The following is a 21,875-nucleotide window of genomic DNA, read 5'->3' as shown; positions in this document are numbered from 1 at the left end:
TTAATATTATATTAGAAGTCATCTCAGAGTTCCATGACCTGTATAAGCACTCAACCTGCAGCCTTGGGGCTTTATATGGTCATGGAACCGTTACCATGGAACATATTTATATATTACATTATTCCCTATATGTATTTACAGTAGTGGATGTAAAGTCAGACAAAGTATCAGAGCAGCCATGGTTCTAAACTGTCTATGATAGGTTTAAGTTTTACACTACCCATCCAGTATTAAGGTGCCAGCATGAAGAGATTGTGAGAATTTGTGTGTACTGTACCATGAAGATTTCTTTGGATACCAGTCCATACAGGTAACACAAGTTTAGGTTTCATTTAGGGTCCACTAAGAGACAGTTTGTCAAAGAAATACATTTTTGGAAGTTCTTCACCCATATATTTGAAAGCTATTGCTAATGGGAGCTTAACATGGACAAAAAGATTATTGATTCACATGGCACACTAAATCCTCCCATCACAACTTTTGTGATATGTCATCCTGTTGTGTGCCATTTGTGTCTAAACAAAATTTGTCCGAGCTCTATGATTAAATAAAACTGTTAGGAAGCGCAAGCTAACACATGGAACTTTCCTTGCTATATATCACTTTAGTAACATAATAAAAAGTCACAGGAACAAATACTTTAAAATCTACTTTACTAAATGACTTGATTTCATAGCCAGAAGTTAAGCTACAGGCCAATATGGCTGATGGTAGCCTTATATAGAGATGGCACACAGGGCACTTTGTTAGCTGTGGGACTTTATGCTGTAGATGACACGTTGCCCAAAAATAAATTGCCATAAACAGGAATCTTTGTTGTTAAAGCACTTAAATTGAGTAATAATGTGAAAATACCTGTAATCTGACATGATAACTAGAGATGTCGCGAACTGTTCGCCGGCGAACTTGTTCGCGCGAACATCGGGTGTTCGCGCTCGCCGGAAGTTCGCGAACGTCGCGCGACGTTCGCCATTTTGGGTTCGCCATTGTTGGCGCTTTTTTTTGCCCTCTCACCCCAGACCAGCAGGTACATGGCAGCCAATCAGGAAGCTCTCCCCTGGACCACTCCCCTTCCCTATAAAAACCGAAGCCCTGCAGCGTTTTTTCACTCTGCCTGTGTGTGCTGAAGAGATAGTGTAGGGAGAGAGCTGCTGCCTGTTAGTGATTTCAGGGACAGTTGAAAGTTTGCTGGCTAGTAATCGTTTTGATACTGCTCTGTTATTGGAGGGACAGAAGTCTGCAGGGGTTTGAGGGACATTTAAGCTTAGGTAGCTTTGCTGGCTAGTAATCTACCTTCTACTGCAGTGCTCTGTATGTAGCTGCAGTGGGCAGCTGTCCTGCTTCTGATCTCATCTGCTGACTGCTGCAATAACAGGCAGATTTTTCAGATACATTTTTGCCCTTGATCCCCCTCTGGCATGCCACTGTCCAGGTCGTTGCACCCTTTAAACAACTTTAAAATCATTTTTCTGGCCAGAAATGTCTTTTCTAGATGTTAAAGTTCGCCTTCCCATTGAAGTCTATGGGGTTCGCGAACCGTTCGCGAACCGCTCGCATTTTTGCGCAAGTTCGCGAATATGTTCGCGAACTTTTTTTCCGACGTTCGCTACATCCCTAATGATAACTCGAATTAATTGTTTTACTATCAATGGTTCTGTAGGCAACTGCAACACTGCTTGTCTTATTACCCTAGTTATAAGTGCTTTCAAATTCTATCTTTTGTACATTTGTTACGCTTTTGTGGGTCTTTTCAACCATGCTTTTTATGGAATGGTTGGTTCTTCTCTTTTGTACTGACTACATAAACATTTTTAGTTATATTGGTACATGGTGGAAGTCCTTTCCTTCATTTGATAAACACAGCAAGTAATGAAATGTTTTCAAATTATACCCTAGTGTGAATCAGCATCTTGGTGGAGCAAAGACAATTGAAATAACCCTCAGTATTAAACAGATAACCATGGAGGAGCTGAAGCGCAATTATACCTGTTCGGCAAGGAACAGTTTGGGAGAAGTCTCCAGGCAAGCAGCAGTGAAAGAGAAAGGTAAAAAAATAACTGTGCACTTCCTCAGTGGCAAAATGTAGCTGTGATTTACATGGTCTTGCTTATAGTACTACTACTTTTAATCAATGTGCAGCACTCCTCTCCATCAACATAGTAATTTATGATCAAACAATGCAACATTATTTTTAAATCTTTGGTGTTAAGCCTTCATAAAAATAAGCAATGCCACAGGGGGAAAAATACTTCTATTCAAGGGAGTCTTTGACTAAAAGAACTTGCTGTTCCAATTTGGAAGGCATTTGAAAATATTCAGATGTAAAATTCACAATTGAGTAAATCATACTATATGGATTATAGCGTACATATGTAGAACATTTCAAATGGATGATTTGCAGACTTCTATTTAATGAAATTGCATGGTCCATGTAATAGAGGAAGTGCTGGCGCTTTAAATTTGTCACTTTGGCTACCAAAAACATCTACAAATAAGGAAAAGCATTAGGTCCAGAAGTATTTCTGATGTATCTATAAGGACTTGACATGTGACTTGTTTTTCTCCCTAGTAGTGATGGGCAAATCTGTCCCGTTTTGCTTCATTGAAAAATTTGCAAATGGTGAAAAATTTGTGAAACACATTGTCAAAGTCAATGGGTGTCAAAATTATTTTGACGTGAAACAATTTTGACACACAACAATTTTTATGCGCTAGCCAATTTTCTTTCTTTTTAGGCGAATTTTTCGCTAGCGAATTTTGGCTGCAATTTCTCGAAAAAACATTTGCGGGCCATGAAACGTGAAAATTCAACACGAATAAATTTGTCCATCGCTATTCCCTAGTCCTTTAATAGTTTTAGGAATTTTTTAATTCATTTTGGTAGAATAAATGAATGTTGTTATATTAATTATTTTGTAAATGAATGCCATTGGCATGTCTATAAGTTGTACTAGAATGCACAATGGACTCTTTTCTTTGCTAAATGACTGCTGTGATCAGTATTCTAGAATCTCACATTCCTTTGACATTGTATGACCTATTTCCCATTATCAACATTTCTGCAAATGACTATGTGCACTTTTGCTGCACTTTCTACAAACCTTGGCTGGTCAATTTTCCATTTCAAAGATCACAGGCTCTAGAGGTTCACACTTGTTTAAATTGACTGTTGAATTTATCCCATGGGTTTTAGTGTGGCTAAATTGATTGATTGGGAGAGACAGGAACAATTCCGGCAACTCCATTTAAGATCTCAAGTTATTTCTATTTCCTTTTCTGCATATTTACAGTTATACTAGCAATGCACCGAACACATGATCTGGTTCTTAACCCAAACATTTTGGCAGGATTAGTGTTATCATGGACTTGTGGAGTCTGTAAAATATAATTTTCAATGTTTCTATAAATTGTTAGTAATTCATAATATTGGTTTTTACCAGCTTGATAAGCACCCCATAAGAAATAAATCACTGCCGAATCAATTTAAATCAATTCTGCTACAATTGTTATCTGCTATTTATATAGTGCTGACACATTAACACAGTGCTTTACAGAGAGTATACATTATTCACAAGTGCCTACAGTCCGTAACAGTCTAGTCCCTATAACATGTACAAAACTAGGGCCAAGTTTGTCAGGAGACAATGAACCTGCCTGTAAATTTGTGGAGTGTGGAAGGAAACCAGCATACCCAGAGGAAACCAATGCAGACACAGGGAAATCATACAAACTACTTGCAGACCTCAGTGCTGAAAAAGCAGAGGTGCTACCCACTGGCTCAACATGCTGCCCATAAAAAAATGTATAAATAAATGTAGTAATTCATTAAATCACTTTACTAACTGTCAGGAAAATATTTTTCTAAGTACAGTATAGCCCTACCTGTCGGTACAGGATGACTGGGGGTTAAGTTGCTCCTCTCTAGAGGAGGGACACACTAATCTGTACTTTGAGTCTCCTCCTTCCTGGTATCACCAACTACTCCTCAGTTTTTTTTAGTTTATCCTGTCTTCTCCTGCATTATTATTAAGTTTTCATTATATATTGGGAATTCTGCAGCACGACAGCCTGATCACTAGTGAGCTCTCTTTACAAACCATCACATTGTATGCAGTAAGGCATTCACTAAACCAGAAGTCTGAGGGGATCTTTATTATAGCTGGTTGTCACATTTATTTGCATTCAGTGCCTATACCAGTTACCTTACCAGTTGAGCCCTAAATGGGCACTCCCCTGTTAGACAAAAATGTTTTGTGATCAGCTTCCTCTGGCTGTGTTCCCTTTGTGGCGCCTATCTTGATTCTCCAGACGCACAAGACTCCTTGTCTAATCTAACAGGGGGTCATCTTGGTTCTCCAGACGCTTGAGATTTCACGTCTAAACTAACAGCAGCCTTCTTGTTACTGTGTGTGTTGGATTCAGAAACTAAACTATAGTTTATATAAAGAAGTTGCTATGTAGCCATGGGGACAGAGATTCAAATCTGAAAAGGCACAGGACACACAGCAGAAAACAGATAAGTGCTGTAGCATACAATGGATTCTTCAGAATGTATGTGTTATCTAATGTGTATTCTGTGCTTAAATGGCTGCCCCCATGGCTACATAGCAGCTTCTTTATATAAACTATAGTTGTTTTTCTGAAGTAAACACATCAGTTTTGCCAGTGCACGGCACCAGTACATGATATTGGCTTTCCTTTAAAACACTTTCGTTTTTTTGAATGTTTCTTTTAGGGGCAGATGTATGAAGGGTCGAATATCGAGGGTTAATTAACCCTCGATATTCGACTAGGAACTAAAATCGTTCGACTTCGAATATCGAAGTCGAACGATTTAGCGCAAATCCTGCGATCGAACGATCGAAGGATTATTCGTTCGATCGAACGATTAAATCCTTCGAATCGAACGATTCTAAGGATTTTAATCCAACGATCGAAGGAATATCCTTCGATCAAAAAATCTCAGGCAAGCCTATGGGGACCTTCCCCATAGGCTAACATTGACTTCGGTAGCTTTTAGCTGCCGAAGTAGGGGGTCGAAGTTTTTCTTAAAGAGACAGTACTGTATTGAATGGTCGAATAGTCGAACGATTTTTAGTTCGAATCGTTCGATTCGAAGTCGAAGTAGTAGTCGAAGGTCGAAGTAGCCCATTCGATGGTCGAAGTAGCCCAAAAAACACTTCGAAATTCGAAGTTTTTTTAATTCGAATCCTTCACTCGAGCTTTGTAAATGTGCCCCTATGAATCTGCTTAGATCTATATTCACAATCTTAGATGTTAAAGAGGAGCAAGTTCCACTCTCAAAAACAGACAAGGTCTTAGCCAACTTTGCTAAGCGCCCTAGGTCGTTTCTGGTATACAAGTCCCTTTTACTAACATTCAAAGCCCTTCACTCCTCTGCTTCTCACTACATTTCTTCTCTTGTCTCACTGTGCATTCCTGGTCATCTTCTCTGCTCCTCTTAGAGTCACCTTCTCTTCACACCATCCACATCCACTGCCACCGTCTCACTCGTCTCAAACTCTTCTATCTTGCTGCTCCTTTCCTCTGGAATTCCATCCCTGAATTCCTCCTTAAGGAATCCTCTCTCAATCTCTTCAAGCAAAAACTAAGAGTCTACCTTTTGGAGCACTAGAACATTAGCACAGACTTTGCCTTACCTTGTGCACTTTTTTTAATCTCCAATTTGTGCCTGTATGTTGGCCTACCAATCACTTAGACTGTAAGCTCTATGGGGCAGGGACCTCCTTCCCACTGTGTCTCTTACGACATAGCACTTAAGCTGTTTGTCCTGATATGAACTCTGTGTATATTTATTGTGTGATTTGTATTCCCTATGTATACTTTTAAATATATTGTACTTTTATTCATTGTACAACACTGCGGCTCCTTAGCAGCGCTTTACAAATAAAGTTATACATACATACATACATACATACATTCAAGTCCACTAGTAAAGTGATTGATAACGAATTGGGACAAACAGATAAGATGGATAATATTCCTGCAATATTTTTCAACTCTTATCCAGTACAAGAGGAATTTAAGATATGGTGTTAAAAGACCCCCCCCCCCCAATCGTGAGATTATTTCATAACACTACATTACAGATTCTGCACTTAGAAAAGAATTCCAAAGCTCAACAGCATATTACAGCCAGCGGCAGTCTCTTCTACTGTGGCCAAGACAGTTCAGTATTACTAATTACTATCACAAGTCATCGCAATCCAGTAGCAAACAGCACAGGAAATCACAACATCAGATTCAACGACAACACAACAGCCACTACAGATCTTCCTGGCAGAATCAAACAAAATTCCCCCTTAAGTCAGTTTCAATTAAGGGTCAGGACTCCTGACTAGTCCACCCTGCCCATAGTCACAAATCAGGTTGGGTGAAGATTACAACAGTTTGCAGACGTTTGGAAACAATCTCTTGTGGATCCCTGGGTCCTAGCATCATGGCCAATGAGTACAAAATATCTTTTCCCTCCAAACCACCACAACGCAGATTTGTTCCCTCAACCCTTCCTTCCCAAACAGAAAATAGACAGGCCCTCCGTCACATAATCCAAGACCTGCTATAGAGGAAGGTAATCCTACAAGTCCCCAAGCAACAACAATTTTCAGGCTTTTAATCTCTTCTTAGTCGCAAAGAAGGATGGCGGGTTCCAGCCGGTACTCAGTCTGCATCCTCTTAACCGCTTCATGAAATAAGAAAGTTTCAAAATGGTATCCCTTTCATCCTTAATAAAAGCCAAAAGGCACAAGAAGCGCATTAGCCCTAAATGAAGTGTCACAAATCAAGGCATGGGTGGAAAGGAATAACAGTCTCATATCAGCCATCTTCTTTCCCGGGGTCCACAATCTTTTTAAGGTGATAGCGTGAAATGGGGAACTCCGTCAATGGACATGATGGCATCTCATTTTAACACACGGCTTCCCAGATTCTATGCCCCCCAAGTCAACGGCCCAAAGATAGAGCAGATGGATGCTCTGGTGAGTCCATGGAACTGCCAAGTGGTGTACGTCTTTCCTCCCATTCCACTCATTCCCAGGGTAATTCAAAAGATCAGGTCAGAATTAGTACTCACCATGATAGCCCCTTGGTGTCCCAGATGGACATGGTCATGTTCAGTTCCGTTAGTTAATGGTTACCAGTTATTTATTGTTCTTCCCCATTTTTAGGAAAGCTCTGGGACATCCCCAGTTATGCTGCACTGACAGGTAGGACCATTCAAAATGCTCGCCCAAAAGACAGTTGGTCAGTCATGTTAACCATCTCCACCAGTAGTCTTTATAATGAAACTGAGGAGTCTAATAGGTGGAGACACCAGGAAGGAAGAGATTCAAAGTACAGATTAATTTGTTCTGCCTCCAGAGAGGAGCAACTTAACCCCTAGTTGTCCTGCCAGAATGGGCCTACGAGAAAAAGATTTTTCAGGAAATATCCTTATTACTGTGATAAATTTCACACTGTCCATCCATCAGTTTAAATTGTAATAAATCTGCTCCTTAGAATTTAGCCCAAAGTAATCCAAACTCATAGCCTGCAAAAATGTTCTACCAAATTGGCTCATGTCTAATTTCCCAATTTTTTGAGGCATTTGCCATTTTGCCTACCTTTTGTATTACATTTTCTCTGCAGGCAGCAATATATACTCAGCATCAGTAAAATGCCTGAACTTCTACACATATTGCACTTTAAATTAATACTGCACATTCTAAATTAACAGAAAATCATATAATTAATAATTTGATGTCAGATAGTTCTACTTTTATTTTAATAGGGTGACAGTGAAAAAATGTAGCTGTTTCTGTGTCAACTAAACCTCAGTATACTGAGTTATATAGTATAATGTCAAAAAACTATTCTATATTTCTTGTACAGTGGGCACTCCAAGGTACATTACTGAATTGGCATGTGGACTTGGAGCAACACTTTTCCTTGTGGTGTGCCTTATCATTGTATATCATGTCTACTGGCTGGAAATGGTGCTTTTCTACAGGGCTCATTTTGGCACTGATGAGACCATTGGAGGTAAGTATTGTGTTTTATCATGTGTAATAATGAGCTCACTGGGTGGTGCTCAGTGTCCTGGCAGTTAACATGGCACATATGTATAAATGACACAGTACTGCGGGCATAGCTGAATAAGCCTGGCTGTATACAATAGACACCACACTGCTGTCTTGTATATGGCACAGTAAAACTGCACTAGAAACCTACTTACTGGGTGCCTGGAGTAATACATGCCATCATTTCTGCATACTGAATGGTCTGTCCCCTCCAACATTAGTTAACAGTGGGCTCAGATGTTAAAACATGCTGGATACTTATTCTGCACAGGAGAGAGACAAGCACACAAAATATTAAAAGTTTGGGGTGGTGATTGGCAACTAGGGTATATTAACACTGCAATCCCACATGATGGAATTGTCTCTTTTTAACCTTAATTTGGGAATTAAACTATGTAAACTGAATAAAAGATGTATTGGCAGACTGTTCATTTTGCTACATGCAGTGCTTTTTAGCTGAAAGGGAAAATTGTTGAAGTAGTTATAGTTCATGCCATATTACTGTATGGCTTCCATGTAATACAAAGCCCTTGTTTGCCAAGTCTCCTTCCTCGGGAAAGGTTTGTGTTGTGAAAATTAAATTTTTAGTCCCTAAAGTGACAGAATTATAAAATAACATGCAAATCCAGATTTAAACATCACTGTCTAAATGAAAACCTTTTTTTTAGATTTAAATCCTTTGGCCTGATCATTAGGAAGTGGACATCTAATTAAGGCCTAAATAACACTAGAGATTCTGTTGGTCCTATAATTCCTGCCATGTCGTGCCCAGTTTCATGTTATCTCAACACAGTTATGTCAGTTTGATTTAGATGTTCCCTTGGAAGAGGAGATGTGTGCAAAACAATCTGTTCAAATTAAAAACAGTGAAATTGCATGATTCTATAATTATCATGTGACTCCACAGGGATGCAAAGAATATAAAGTTCATTCCAACTTGTTGTAACCCATGCTACAGTTACACCAACCTACAGTATGCAGCTGAAATCATAGCTACCCCTTACCCTATAAAGTACAAAGTCTTATTTTTCCTCCGGAAATTAGACTGAACCAATAGATCTAAAACAATCACTAGTGTGAAAAGAGTTTTAGGAATTTTAAAACAGCAAAAATGCATTTAATCCATATCAGACCAAGTAGGCATGTATGAATGGTCAAAGAAATAATACTTTTTATCTTTCATCCTGTACCTTCACATTTGACATTCTAGATTCATTTTTACTATTATTCTGAAAGATTTGTTGCAGTATAGTTGACACTATTTCTGAATTTGCATCAGATGGAAAGGAATATGACGTCTATGTATCCTATGCAAGGAATGCGGAAGAAGAAGAATTTGTGCTGGTGACACTGAGAGGAGTACTAGAAAATGAATTTGGATACAAGCTGTGTATCTTTGACCGGGACAGTTTACCAGGTGGAAGTAAGTAGGCCTGCGCTCCTTTTACTGTTGTGGTTTTTAATCCAGGTTTGGGCTGTAGCTGGCCTTGAAACTTTGCCATTTGTATCTCCACTGAGTTCCACAATGTTAGCACTAACAAATATGTACTAAAGAGGTATTTTACCTTTAAATTTGCATCTTCAGTTTTTTCGGTTTTTCAGTTATCTTTTATTCAGCAGCTCCCCAGTTTAGTATATCAGTAGCTATCTGATTGCTAGCGTCTTATTTACCGTAGCATATGAATAGTACTGAAGGACTGAATATGAAGATAAATAATAAGTAACAATAACAATACAATTGTAACCTCACAGAGCAATAGTTTTTTTTGTCTGCTGGGGTAAGTGATATGTTTACAGGCATGTCTAACCTAAATGGCTTCATTTCTGCAATTAGAACTGGGGAATGGATTTCAGAGAAAGGCATGCCTCCTCTCTAGAGTTATATTTATTATATTATATATATATTTATGTTATATTTTACATTTATACCACTTCAGTCGAAGTATTCATTCTGCATGGACATCCATAGACAGTATTTAATTATTAGATGGTGTTCAGTCATATGTTGTTTCTACAGAAACAAAATTGTGTTTGGGTATTGTGTTTGGGTAGTATGAGTTTGATCTATTTTTACTTGTATAAAGGCAAAAAAAGCTGTTTTAAAGCAAGTTAATGTATGGGTCAAAGATATAATTATAGCTGCTGGACACATGTGCACACATCCGCCATCACCCACAAATTACTTTATACTACTATACAGACAATACGTTAGCTGAACCCAGCTGAAATTGTCTGTAAGGCAATGAAGTAATTCTTTGTATTATTATTCCAAGTATTTAAGGATGTTTTATGTGTCGTCCTTTTGAAAAAAATAGAAATTACGGATACAGTCTAGTCTGCTATGTGCAAAACAAGATTCATATTTATTATAAAGTTGTATATACAATGGACTTTTTATTTTTTGACATTCTGATGTTCAGCGGCCATTAAAAGTTTGCAGTATGTGTTTACATCTCCCTGTGCAAAGTTCAATATGGTTTAATAAGATATTGCCTTAATCTGCTAATAATAATTTAGTTGAATAGATTGTGTGAAGATTATGATTCTAATCCTTGAATCCATTAAATGTTTTTGATATGCCAGCTTCTGAAGAAATTATACACTGTGTAAATTCATTAATATCTTGCTTTTCTTTTCCCAGCTGTTACAGATGAGACACTGAACTTCATTAAGAAAAGCCGCCGTCTTCTTGTTGTAATTAGTCCCAGTTATGTCTTAAAGGGTACACAAACCCTGCTGGAGTTAAAAGCTGGCCTTGAAAACATGGCCACCCAGGGCAACATCCGTATTATTTTGATCCAGTATAAAGCCATAAAAAGTAGTAAAAAGGTTAAAGAGTTAAAATTGGCTCAGTCTGTTTTAGGTGTGATTAAATGGAAAGGAGATAAATCTATGTATCCAAATGGCAGATTTTGGAAGCAGCTCCATGTGGCTATGCCTGTAAAGAAGCAGTCTCGACCTAAAAGCTACTGTAACAACTACATGGAGCTGTATCCTCCCAGAGATCTGAAATGAGAAAAACTGATACCAGAACCAGTGACAACATCCATTAACCTTTATATGAAAGACAAAATGTTATACTTCATGCTGAGACAGCACAGAGTAACAATTACCTACTTTATTAATAGGCAGTCTTTGTCAAAATAGGCAAAACTTTGTCAATAAGGTTTCCTAATGTGTTCATTTCTCCAAAATTCTCTGTTACCTTCAACAGACTGCACAAGATTCATATTAGCAAGGCTTGCCATGGAAGTTTGGTTATAACTAGAAGAGCAGTTCTTTAGGAGATTCGTGGCATACAGATGATTTTTATGTTTCAGGTTAGCAAAAAATAGTATTTTTCATCATTTTAAGTGTTTAGGTTCCCAGCCAGGAAAGGCAGAAAATTGCTAATAATTTGTTCATACCATTTATTTTATTATTTAGAGATGATCAAAAATCTAAAAGTTAAAGACAGTTTGTTGGTTAGTTTAGTTAAGGGCTTAGAACGAATATGGCTTCTCACTATTCCTTATTTACTTTGGCATATGAAATTGATTGACTGCAAATCTTTCTTAAAGGATTAAAACTGATAAAGGTAAAGCTGATAAAAGAACAGGCTGCTTATTCTGTACCTAATATGGATGCACTGAATCCACTTTTTGGGATTTGAATCCTAATCTGCATATGCAAATTAGGGTCAGAAAAGGAGAAGGTGGGAAAAATGTTTTTTACTTCCTTGTTTTCCCACGATTTCCCTTCCCACACCTCATTTACATTCAGATTCGGTTCGGCCATGCACAAGAATCCAGCCGAATCCTGCTGAAAAAGATCGAATCCTGCCCAAATCCAAACCGAATCCTGGATTCATTGCATCCCTAGTACCTAATGCACTGAACTTACAGTATGAGGCATAACAGCCGTATGGTGGTAACAATCTATATCTCTGTCCCAAGAAATCCCATCTTTGCCTTCTGATTCAGTGCTTGATGTGCTGTGGGCTGCTATAGAAAAGCTCATTGCTAGAGTGCAATTTAAAATTCAAATATTGACTAAACAACCTTGTTATATATATGGCATGTTATATATATATATATTATATATATTTATTTTTTTTAATTTTTTTTTTAAGGTGCCAAAACACAATGGATCTTTCTATAGTTTTGATCACTAAAAAATCATTTAAACATTAAATAGACTCAATAAGATTGTTTTGCCGCCAATAATGTTAATTATATAATAGTTTGAATTAAGTAAAAGATACTGATTTTATTTTTAAAGGAAACTTCTAAAAATGTTTAGGTTTCCATATAATGAATCCCAATCCTGTATAGGAAACAATGAAACCTACTTCTAACCAGCTACAATTCAGCAGTTCCCAGGGTGACATAAGGCTTAAGCTAGTGGCATAGTCTGCATTTTATTCGCAGTTTAAACCTGATGTCTCTCTGTGCAAACTATTCACACGGTGGACAAAATGTAGTTTGTGCCAAGAGCTTTAAATAAAATACCTATAACATCCACATGATACAAGGCTAGTAAATATCCCAGCTATGCATTACATGGTGGCAATGGAAATTGTTGCAGCCAATATTATGCAACAGCATACAGCGAGTATAATAGCTGCTTGCTTCTAAATAGAAGCACTGTAGAGTTGTACAGAGCAAATACTGTCTGTTTACTTATTCAAGTCTAAAGATAAATTTGGGAGTTATAACTAATTTTTTATAATGTGTGTCTCTCCCTAAGTTCAGATGATTGACATCAGCCACAGCAATATGAGCATGTTCTGTAGAACATGCAGAAAAGAAGCATGAGAAGCAAATGTGGGCTTCTGGTGCACAGATCCTCACTACTATAGGACTGAGGTGCCATTGGGGTGGAACAGTAAGTTTAAATATAAGTCATAGATGCCAATTCTTGTCCAGCTTTATTTGTCCTTAAACACTAAATAATAAGGAAAGTGATCATTGAATAGTGGAAGCAAAATTTAAATAAGTAGGAAGGGTCAGGTATCATTGTCTGTTATTGCACTGTTTTGCTACTACTGCTACTGGGCAGCAGGCATTCTTCCATTGTGCAAATGGTATAAATCTTAACAGCAGTTACCTAAATAATTATTTATGCTTGTAGCAGGCACTCTAGTTATTTGCTTTCCATTAAAGCATTGCATATAATTGCTGAGTATGCAGCCCCAACAAGAATGCTGACCTATACACTTTCCATACAGTCTACTGTCTTAAAAACCCTCTAGTGAGCGAAATCAGAATGAAATTTATTCTCAGCACAGAAACATTTCCCTAAATACCCCCAATATCCCTTCCGTCAGTGTAAGGCACCAGTGAATGGATGCAAAGTTGGAACCGAATGAAGTACTCAGCCTAGTCATGCCACAAGCATTCTCTGTACAGCTAATGTTTAAAGCTAATGTTTAGAGAATGCTTACTATACTGCCGAGATAGTTGTTGGGAGAGGTGATAAAAATAAAGATTCTGATGTATTTATGTGTTTTTATACCATTTTTATTGGCATTTATTGAAAACAGGAGCCAAAGTAGACTACTTATTCCTTTTTAATGAAAACTTAAAAATGTTTACATGTTTATTATCTTGTACCTGGTGCTAAAAGGGACATGATGCCAAGCTCTATTTAAAAGGCCGATATTTTCTCCTATTTGTACTCAATGCAGGGAGAATACCAGTTAGCATATAGTTTTATACTATCTTTTTGGACAATTTTTTTTAACTGAAAATTAAATCTGAAAATAAGATTTGTGACCCAGAAATTGGTTCATACCCCCTTTAAAGTGACTATTATCATGAGGAAACATGAACAAATAGCTGCCCCTTACATTTAGGGTTGTTTATAAGGTAGGCAGAGGGGATATTTGCTTGGACACCAAAGAGGATTCACATGAGGGGAATGTGGGGAAAAGTACAAATTATATGACAAAATATGTTAAAAGTCTTCAGTGTAAAGATTGGGAATGCACAACCTGTAACCTTCTAGTTGTTAAACTGCAACTCACACCAGTTTTTCCATGGTTTTGCAGTGCAACAACAGCTGAATAGTCCCTGCTTGGAATTACCTAATCATGTAATTTTCTTCCCCTACGGTTGGCCACAGCCCTCTGCATCACGTAGCACCCTTTCTTCTTTAATTCCCATTTTATATGCATATATGTTTTTGTCATTCGATTGTATAGCTGCCATTTTGGATCCTTGCATATTTATTGGTTACATGTGATCCACCGGTAATAAAAGTGGGAGTCCCCCAATAACTGTACATTTTAGAACTGTATTTATCAGCTACAAGTGCTATAAAATATAATTTCTTCACAGTTTAGAAGGTACAACTCCTTCTTCTTTGTTAATCAGTAGCATCTTTTTGTAAAAAGTTGTCAGAAAAAACCTTTTATACAGAAAAAAACTTTTTTATACACTGACATCTGTTCCCAATTTTTTCCCCTTAATTGTAAATAAACATGCTGTGAAAATGGGCTTTTGTTATAGTCATTTTGTTACAGTCATTCTGATGTGCCATAAATAATCTGCATGGGTAATAAAAAAAATCAGCATGGGTAATGTACAGTATAGTGTGTTGTGCATAACTGAGGAAGGAAAGCTGGAAAGGTATTTAGAGCACCGTGACTGAATGGAAAATGTTCCCATTTACAAGTTAAAGGGTAGTTGACCATCACAAAATGTCTTGTTTTAAAATAGTGCACCACAAATAGAATATTTTACCATTTGCTTGTTTGTTTATTATTGTCCCTTTTTATATTTCCCAGTAGCAGCTCAGAAAGCCTGGTTGCCAATGTTTAAAACTGTTACATTTTTATTCATTAATTAATACATATCTCAGCAGGAGCAGTTTCAGTCTCTACAGATCATGCTCCCAGACTTCAAGCTGTGCCAGAAACTAATTACATTGTAGGAACATTCAAACACATAACAAATGTTAGCAACTTATATATCACATTGTAACAGTCTAGAAACTCCACAGGATAACTGATATGTTACAAGGAAACCCAATGGGGTCAAAAAACTCATTTATTTTTAATACATAAATTATAGAAAAATGGCAACAACCAGAAAACAAGTCCGCAAGTCATGATTTGTGGTATACACACATTGTGCAGTTGATAAGAGCAGAGCTGTACCTATATAGTTAGCTTGACCCATGCAGTCTTCTTTTTCTTGCTTTGCAAGCAGTTTTTTTCATGCAGTGGAGGTTGTAGCTATGAGTTTATGTTCCGTTTAGGGTTTTTTTCCTTTTCTTTATGTGTTTTTACCACTTTCCTGTCTTTCCCATCGACCCAAGGCATGGTTACAGGGTCCCCAGCCTGCTGTCCTGTCTATTCCGGTGGAACCCTTACACCCTAGTCCGATTTCAAGATCAATTTGACTGTAGTATTAGCATTGGATGTGAGAGATGGCTTTATTTGGCAGTAATTCCTGGCTAAGACTCATCAGGGCTCATTTAGTTGTGCAAAAATGAATGCAGTCATTGCACATTTCCGCATAGGTTTGTTCGTCTACTCAAAAATGGTGGTAGTCCAGGATTCCAATAGCAGGCTGTGTCATTAGTTGCAGAATGCTTGCGCCTAAATAATCATGTACAGACATCATCTTGATGCTAATGCTGAAATTATGTAATCCCAGCCCTAAAAACTTTAAGCACAATTGGACCTGATTTATTAAAACACACACATGCGACTGAACACATTTTTGTAAAAGCCATGGTGGTTGTGACTGAAATTCCACTTTCCATACTGCACTTGCGGTCGTAAATGACCTTTATCTTGTTTTTGGTTGTACCTTGAATCTGAGTGGGCACTGCTCCTATTTGCAATTTCAAATCTCTCTAAATCCTAAGCAGGTGTTAGAGTGTAGTTGTTGGGAACTTGTTCATGCTTGTTTGATTTTTCTGCTGTTAGGTGATTGCAGGGTTAATATAATGGGGCTGTTTCAGGCTACTTCAAAATATGGTGCTTTAAGCTCCATAAACAGCCCTGTGTGACATTATCCTCAGCAAAGGGAATTGTTTGGGGGTTTGCAAGCTGGGCTGCTCCTGCAGTTGTTGCTATGCCTTTAAACCCCCAAACTCCTCCTGCTCGGGAGAGGAATCCAAGTCAGTATTTCTGTCCCAACCTACTTGGGATACTTTAGGGGTGGTCCAACTTCCCCACTGCATACCATACCTCCCAAAATTTCGGAAATAGAAATAGAAAGAGGGACAAAAAAATTGCATGTGGAGCTCGGCAAACATTTTCAACCATGCCCATTTTGTGGTCATACACCCTAATTTCCATTTTACAAAATTTTGCAGGTTATGAAAGTTAGAACACAATTCTGTGGTTTTTATGTGTAGTTACAGTTTGCTAATGAAGGTCAATTACCCTTTAAACTGTGAGTCTAAGTTCTCCCAAGAGATCTGCTTATCTGTTATACTGTGCATGTACATATTTTCACCAGTTATATTATCTCTTATATTTAGACTGTAAATTCATAATGCAACATGCCTGATGAAAAGATGAAATAATAATCTTGAAAGATTGCATTTTTAAGCCAATAAACAACATCATCACTAAAATGCATAGGAGAGAGTCTAGGGAATGAGCTGTGTATTTTTTTGCATAGTTGAAAAAAGCCAAGGTCAATGGAAGAAGAGATATGGGCCAGAACTTTGAGTTAAAAAGTAAAAATTTCATTAAAATGATTTTAAATTTTTTAAAGATAAGTACATCTATAAATTATTAACAACCATAACACAATGTACTTTTCTTATTATGTAACCCATCTTGGAGAATCATTGTAATGTCTGATTTAGACGGATGCCAGGAGAATATGTTATCTTGAGCACAGCGGCATCTGCCACACAACATTGGAATCAAGATTGCAGATTAGAAAACAATGAAGCGGAATTAAATATGTAAAGTACAAAACAAACCAGTCCCCATTGGACAACAGTATTGAATATGCATACTGACTTCAATATTCAGTGAAAGGGAAACAATTAGGCAGAGGGTGGCAATGAATAAGATGAATGGTGTCCCTGGCTTGCTCTTTATTAGTGCTACACTATAAATTATATTCCGTAAATGCTTGCTATACCTTTAATTTTAATTAATTTCCTTATGTTCGCCCAGTGAAACCTTATGTCCATCCCCACATAGCTCATTAGCCTGGGTAAAGTTTTGAAGCATTTGCAGAACACCCTGTGATGTCATTGTGCAAGTGATGTATCGAAAAAGACAATGGGGCTCATTTATTAAAGCCGTGCAGCGCATAAGTGGACGCAAAAGATTGTCTGCGCCATCACGAGCACGATCGCATTTATGTCGCAAACTATACCGTGGTTGTGAGGGGCGTGGCTGTGGGGTGGCTACAATGTGCTTGCACTGCGGTCATCGCAGATTTGCGTCTGTATATGTGCAAAACTGCACCCGGGCAACAGCACCACAATATTTACAATTGGCTCTTTGTGGCGTAATAATAACGCTCTTCAAAATGTGTATTCCTGCCCAGCTGCGCTAGTTAATTCACATTTTTGCATTTCATGTTGCACAACCCCTGTAAAGTGCAGATTAACCACGCCTTCCCCCCAACATGTTTATATTGACCAAGGTTCCTTTAAGAGTTTCAGGTAGGCTAAACACCTTTGCAACCAAACAAATATTAGCACAGAAACAAACACACTTGCGTCTAAGTGAACGCAATATGCGCAATATGTGACGCAACTAATTAAAGCAGCGCATTCATACATAAGCACAACTAATCCTTACCTTTGTGGTATCTGCCACACAACATTGGAATCAAGATTGCAGATTAGAAAACAATGAAGCGGAATTAAATATTATTAATTTATTATAAGCATTGCGACAGATGATACGCAGTTTCACACGTCGCACCTGTCTGCGTCTACATTAGCGCACAAATCGAACTGTTAAGGTATTGTGCGCTACATTATTAAATACTCACATGCGCTGGGCGAATGTCAGGCCACTGCGCTCTTTTTAGCGCTGCACTGCATTAGTAAATGAGCCCCATTGTTTTTGGAACACTGGTGGATTGGTCACTAAAATATGTTTAATGTTTGAGAAGCTATTTCAGCACATGCCTTATAAATGTGTCAAGAAGATTCACGCAAATCTATTTCAAAGCCATTTCAGATTCAATCAAACTCTCTAAAATAATAATGCAGCAAGATGGGCTGTGTATTCCATTTAAAGCCCCATTTTTTGTGCTTAGCCAGATGCTAAATTGCTTAATTGCTTTTGACCCCATTTCCATAACAGATGCTGATCACAGCATATTTCAGCTTGTTTCGTGGTGTTATATATATATATATATATATATATATATATATATATATATATATTTAAATTTTTATAGTTTAACAATTAAGTGGAAAGAAAGGGGATCCTGGAATGATCAAATGGTCAGATTCAGTGGACCGACAGTGTTTTGCTTCTAGGAATATTGATGCAGACATTGAACTGCACAGAAAGAATATCTTAGGTTGAGATCTTGTAAGGAAATGCTGATAAAATGAATGCAAGATGCGTCAGACATTGTTAAACATACATTAGGGGCATATATATCAAAAACCCAATTTTTCGGAGTATTTAAATAAAAAAAGTTTGACCAAACTAGAATCCATGATTGGACCTTATTTATTATAAAAAACAAAAAGCACGATTTAATCAGATTGGGGACAAACTCATTAAAATTGAGTGTAAAACCCGTATTTTTCTGAGTTTTTTCCCGAATCGCACAATTTTCTCCCCCAAAATAGTCAGATTTTTGGGCTAATTCCACTGCAGACAACAGAAACTTCCAAATAAGATAGGGACCTCTCCCATTGACTTATATACAACCTCGGTAGGTCTGAGATGCCTGATTTTCGGATTCAGACTTTTTGCAGCCTCGGGGTTTAGTAAATCCTGAAAAAATATTTTTTTCCACAAAAAAATTTGGATTTTATAGTAAAAAAACTTGAATTGAGTTTTTGACATTTGGATAAATAACCCCCTAGGAGTCACTTATGAACTGCAAGTGCAGTTGTGCTATTATCAATGATTTCGCTCAGCACTTCTAGTTCTGTCCCACCTCCTTTTGTAAAAGGGAAATAGTGGAGGGTGGCAGTAGTTCCAGGGTTCCCATAACTGCATGCATCAAGTGAAGCAAAAAATACTGGAAATGACTACCAAAGATTTCCAACTCACTGCAGAAATTACACTGGCATTTTGGGGAAATGCAGCCTGAAATTGCACTTTGCAATTGTAAATGAGCCATATTATATTTCATCTTTAAATTCCATGATATTTTAACTCACCTTTTCACTGTTCCAGGCAGCTTTATTTCTTCTCCTAATTACTGATAGCGGATATCTCCCAACAAAGGGAGGGGACTAATTCCTATTCTTCGTTGTTCTGTTTTTTCCTCTGCAGCTTATTCTACTAACAATTGCCTTTTTCCCTGAAACTCACAAAACTTTAAAAATACACTGTCCTTAACATGACTTTTTTTCTTTCTTTCACCCTTTTCATTCCACCTATCCCACTTATTACCCCCCTGTTCATACTAGATACAATGGAAGCCGTATTTGAGTTCATTCAGAGAAGTCGAAGAATGATAGTTGTGTTGAGCCCTGACTATTTGATAGATAAAAGCATTAGCATGCTGGAATTTAAGCTAGGTATGGTATGCCAGAATTCTATCTGCACTAGTCTTATCATTGTGGAATACAAACCAATTCAAGGAACAAATACCACCATTGCAAAACTCAAGGAGACTATACCCTATGTTCACTGGGAAGGGGAGAGTTCCAGAAGAAACAATTCAAAGTTTTGGAAAGCACTTCGATTGGCTTTGCCCTTACGTAGCTTAACCACTCAATCCAGCTGGAATGAAAGCTGCTCTTCTCAGTCGGATATCAGCCTAGACCAGATTCAGAAGAAGAAGAGACGATTAAAAGGAGAACTGGTTACTCCACCAACAGTGCAAAGTACTAAGGAAAAAAATTTACCCCAAGGGGGTAAAGTCAAATCAAATGGACCTAGAGGTACAAAGGCCTGCCAGTGCTGTGTGACATATTGTGATAGTGAAAACAGACTGCGTAGTAAGTGCAGTGCGGGTGCAAAGCCCAAATGGGAGACACATTTATGCAAACCTGTTAGTTATAGAAATAAAACCCACTGGGTTCAAAATGGCACCACCCAGCAGCCTCCAGCACCACCTCCAGTGTCAGCTTTCACTCTCCAGCAATTCTCAGATCTGTCTAATAATAACAGTGACTTCTATGTGCTTTAACAAATGTCACAATGCAACCAAACCTCCTTGTGAACTAATAAACACTTTGGGAGAGGAGGACCTTTAGCTGAGGCTTGGACAAAATTTCCTAATCTGGTGGGAATTGTTTTTTCACTATAATTTGGTTTCTAGAATATTAGACAAACAATACACTATGGAGCCAACCATTTGTGATCTGTATATCTCAAATTGTAAAACTTTTCCAGACCAGTCGCTTTTGTCATTGTTTCTTACATTATGTTGTCACACCTTCAGTCTGTTCACATGTTTTTGCAACAAGAATTGGAATATACTTTGCCATTTTATAATCACAAACTGTGTGTGTTCAGTACGTGAGCTGGTTATCCTGTTCAAAAACACACTGTCGCCTCCCAACAGTTCAAAGGACTTCTGGCTTTTTCTGTAGCTACCCATCTTACTATATGGCATATTAAATGAACCTATTCACACTTGCCAACCTTAACAGGCATTTGCAAAGAAAATAAATCTTCTTTAGTGCATCTAATCAACATAGATATAACATAATCGGTCAACAAAATGAGCAAAGGTAATAGGCACAAAGGCCGAGTGATACCTTATGGGGCCAGATGTCACCTCTGCAAACATCAATGTTATGATTTTATTTCAAGCAAAGGTAAGCATAGTCAGAATCACCATTTATGTAAAGACTAGGGCTCTTAAAGGGATACTGTCATGAGAAAACATGTTTTGCATCAGTTAATAGTGCTGCTCCAGCAGACTGCACGGAAATCCGTTTTTCAAAAGAGCAAACAGATTTTTTTATATTTAATTTTGAAATCTGACATGAGGCTAGACATATTGTCAGTTTCCCAGGTGCCCCCAGTCACGTGACTTGTGCTCTGATAAACTTCAGTCACTCTTTACTGCTGCACTGTAAGTTGGAGTTATATCACCCCCTCCCTTCAGCAGCCCAATAGCTGAACAATGGGAAGGTAACCAGATAACAGGTCCCTGGTAGCTATAAGAACAGCACTCAATGGTAAAAATCCATGTCCCACTGAGACACCTTCAGTTACATTAAGTAGGAGAAACTGCCTGCCAGAAAGCAGTTCCATCCTGAAGTGTTGGCTCTTTCTGAAAGCACATGACCAGGCAAAATTACCTGAGATGGCTGCCTACACGCCAATATTACAACTAAAAAAATACACTTGTTGGGTTAGGAATGGCATTTTACATGGTAGGGTGAATTATTTGCTGTGTAAACAGTGTAATTTAGAAATAAAGGAGACATCAGCATTTCTTTGAAAGCTTGAAAGCTTTGAGCAACAGATAAAGGAAAGCAGTTTTAGAAAGTAATGAGCAAATAAAATATTCAGCTTCTGTCCTTTTTTTTTTATTCCTGTCCTTTAATGGTCAACAGTAAAAAATGTTTGATTGGAGAGAAACAAAGGAACAAATAGAACACAGTAATATAAAGGAGAATATTAATATTGTATTATTATTTCTCATATTTATACCCTGCAAAACAATATGAAAAAGC

General features: G+C 37.7%; 1 protein-coding gene across 2 annotated transcripts in view; it reads left to right on the top strand.

Annotated features, from left to right (window-relative positions):
• Window positions 1–21,123, top strand: part of il1rap.S (interleukin 1 receptor accessory protein S homeolog) — a 109,187-nt gene extending 88,064 nt beyond the window's left edge. The window contains exons 8-11 of one of the 2 annotated variants that reach the window (XM_041564752.1): window positions 1,897–2,045; window positions 7,891–8,040; window positions 9,358–9,501; window positions 19,650–21,123. In XM_041564752.1, the coding sequence (XP_041420686.1) occupies window positions 1,897–2,045; window positions 7,891–8,040; window positions 9,358–9,501; window positions 19,650–20,374 (1,168 nt within the window). In that variant the 3' untranslated portion in view covers window positions 20,375–21,123. Of the gene's footprint in view, window positions 1–1,896; window positions 2,046–7,890; window positions 8,041–9,357; window positions 9,502–10,719; window positions 11,798–19,649 lie in introns of those variants that run through there. The other variant, XM_018265613.2, reaches the window with a different exon arrangement.
• Window positions 21,124–21,875: the final 752 nt, after the last annotated feature.

Source organism: Xenopus laevis, chromosome 5S (genome assembly GCF_017654675.1).
Source record: "Xenopus laevis strain J_2021 chromosome 5S, Xenopus_laevis_v10.1, whole genome shotgun sequence".
In the NCBI taxonomy this organism is placed as follows: domain Eukaryota; kingdom Metazoa; phylum Chordata; class Amphibia; order Anura; family Pipidae; genus Xenopus; species Xenopus laevis.
The sequence above is the reverse complement of the archived record's forward strand: the minus strand, read 5'-3'. Positions and strand labels throughout refer to the sequence as shown.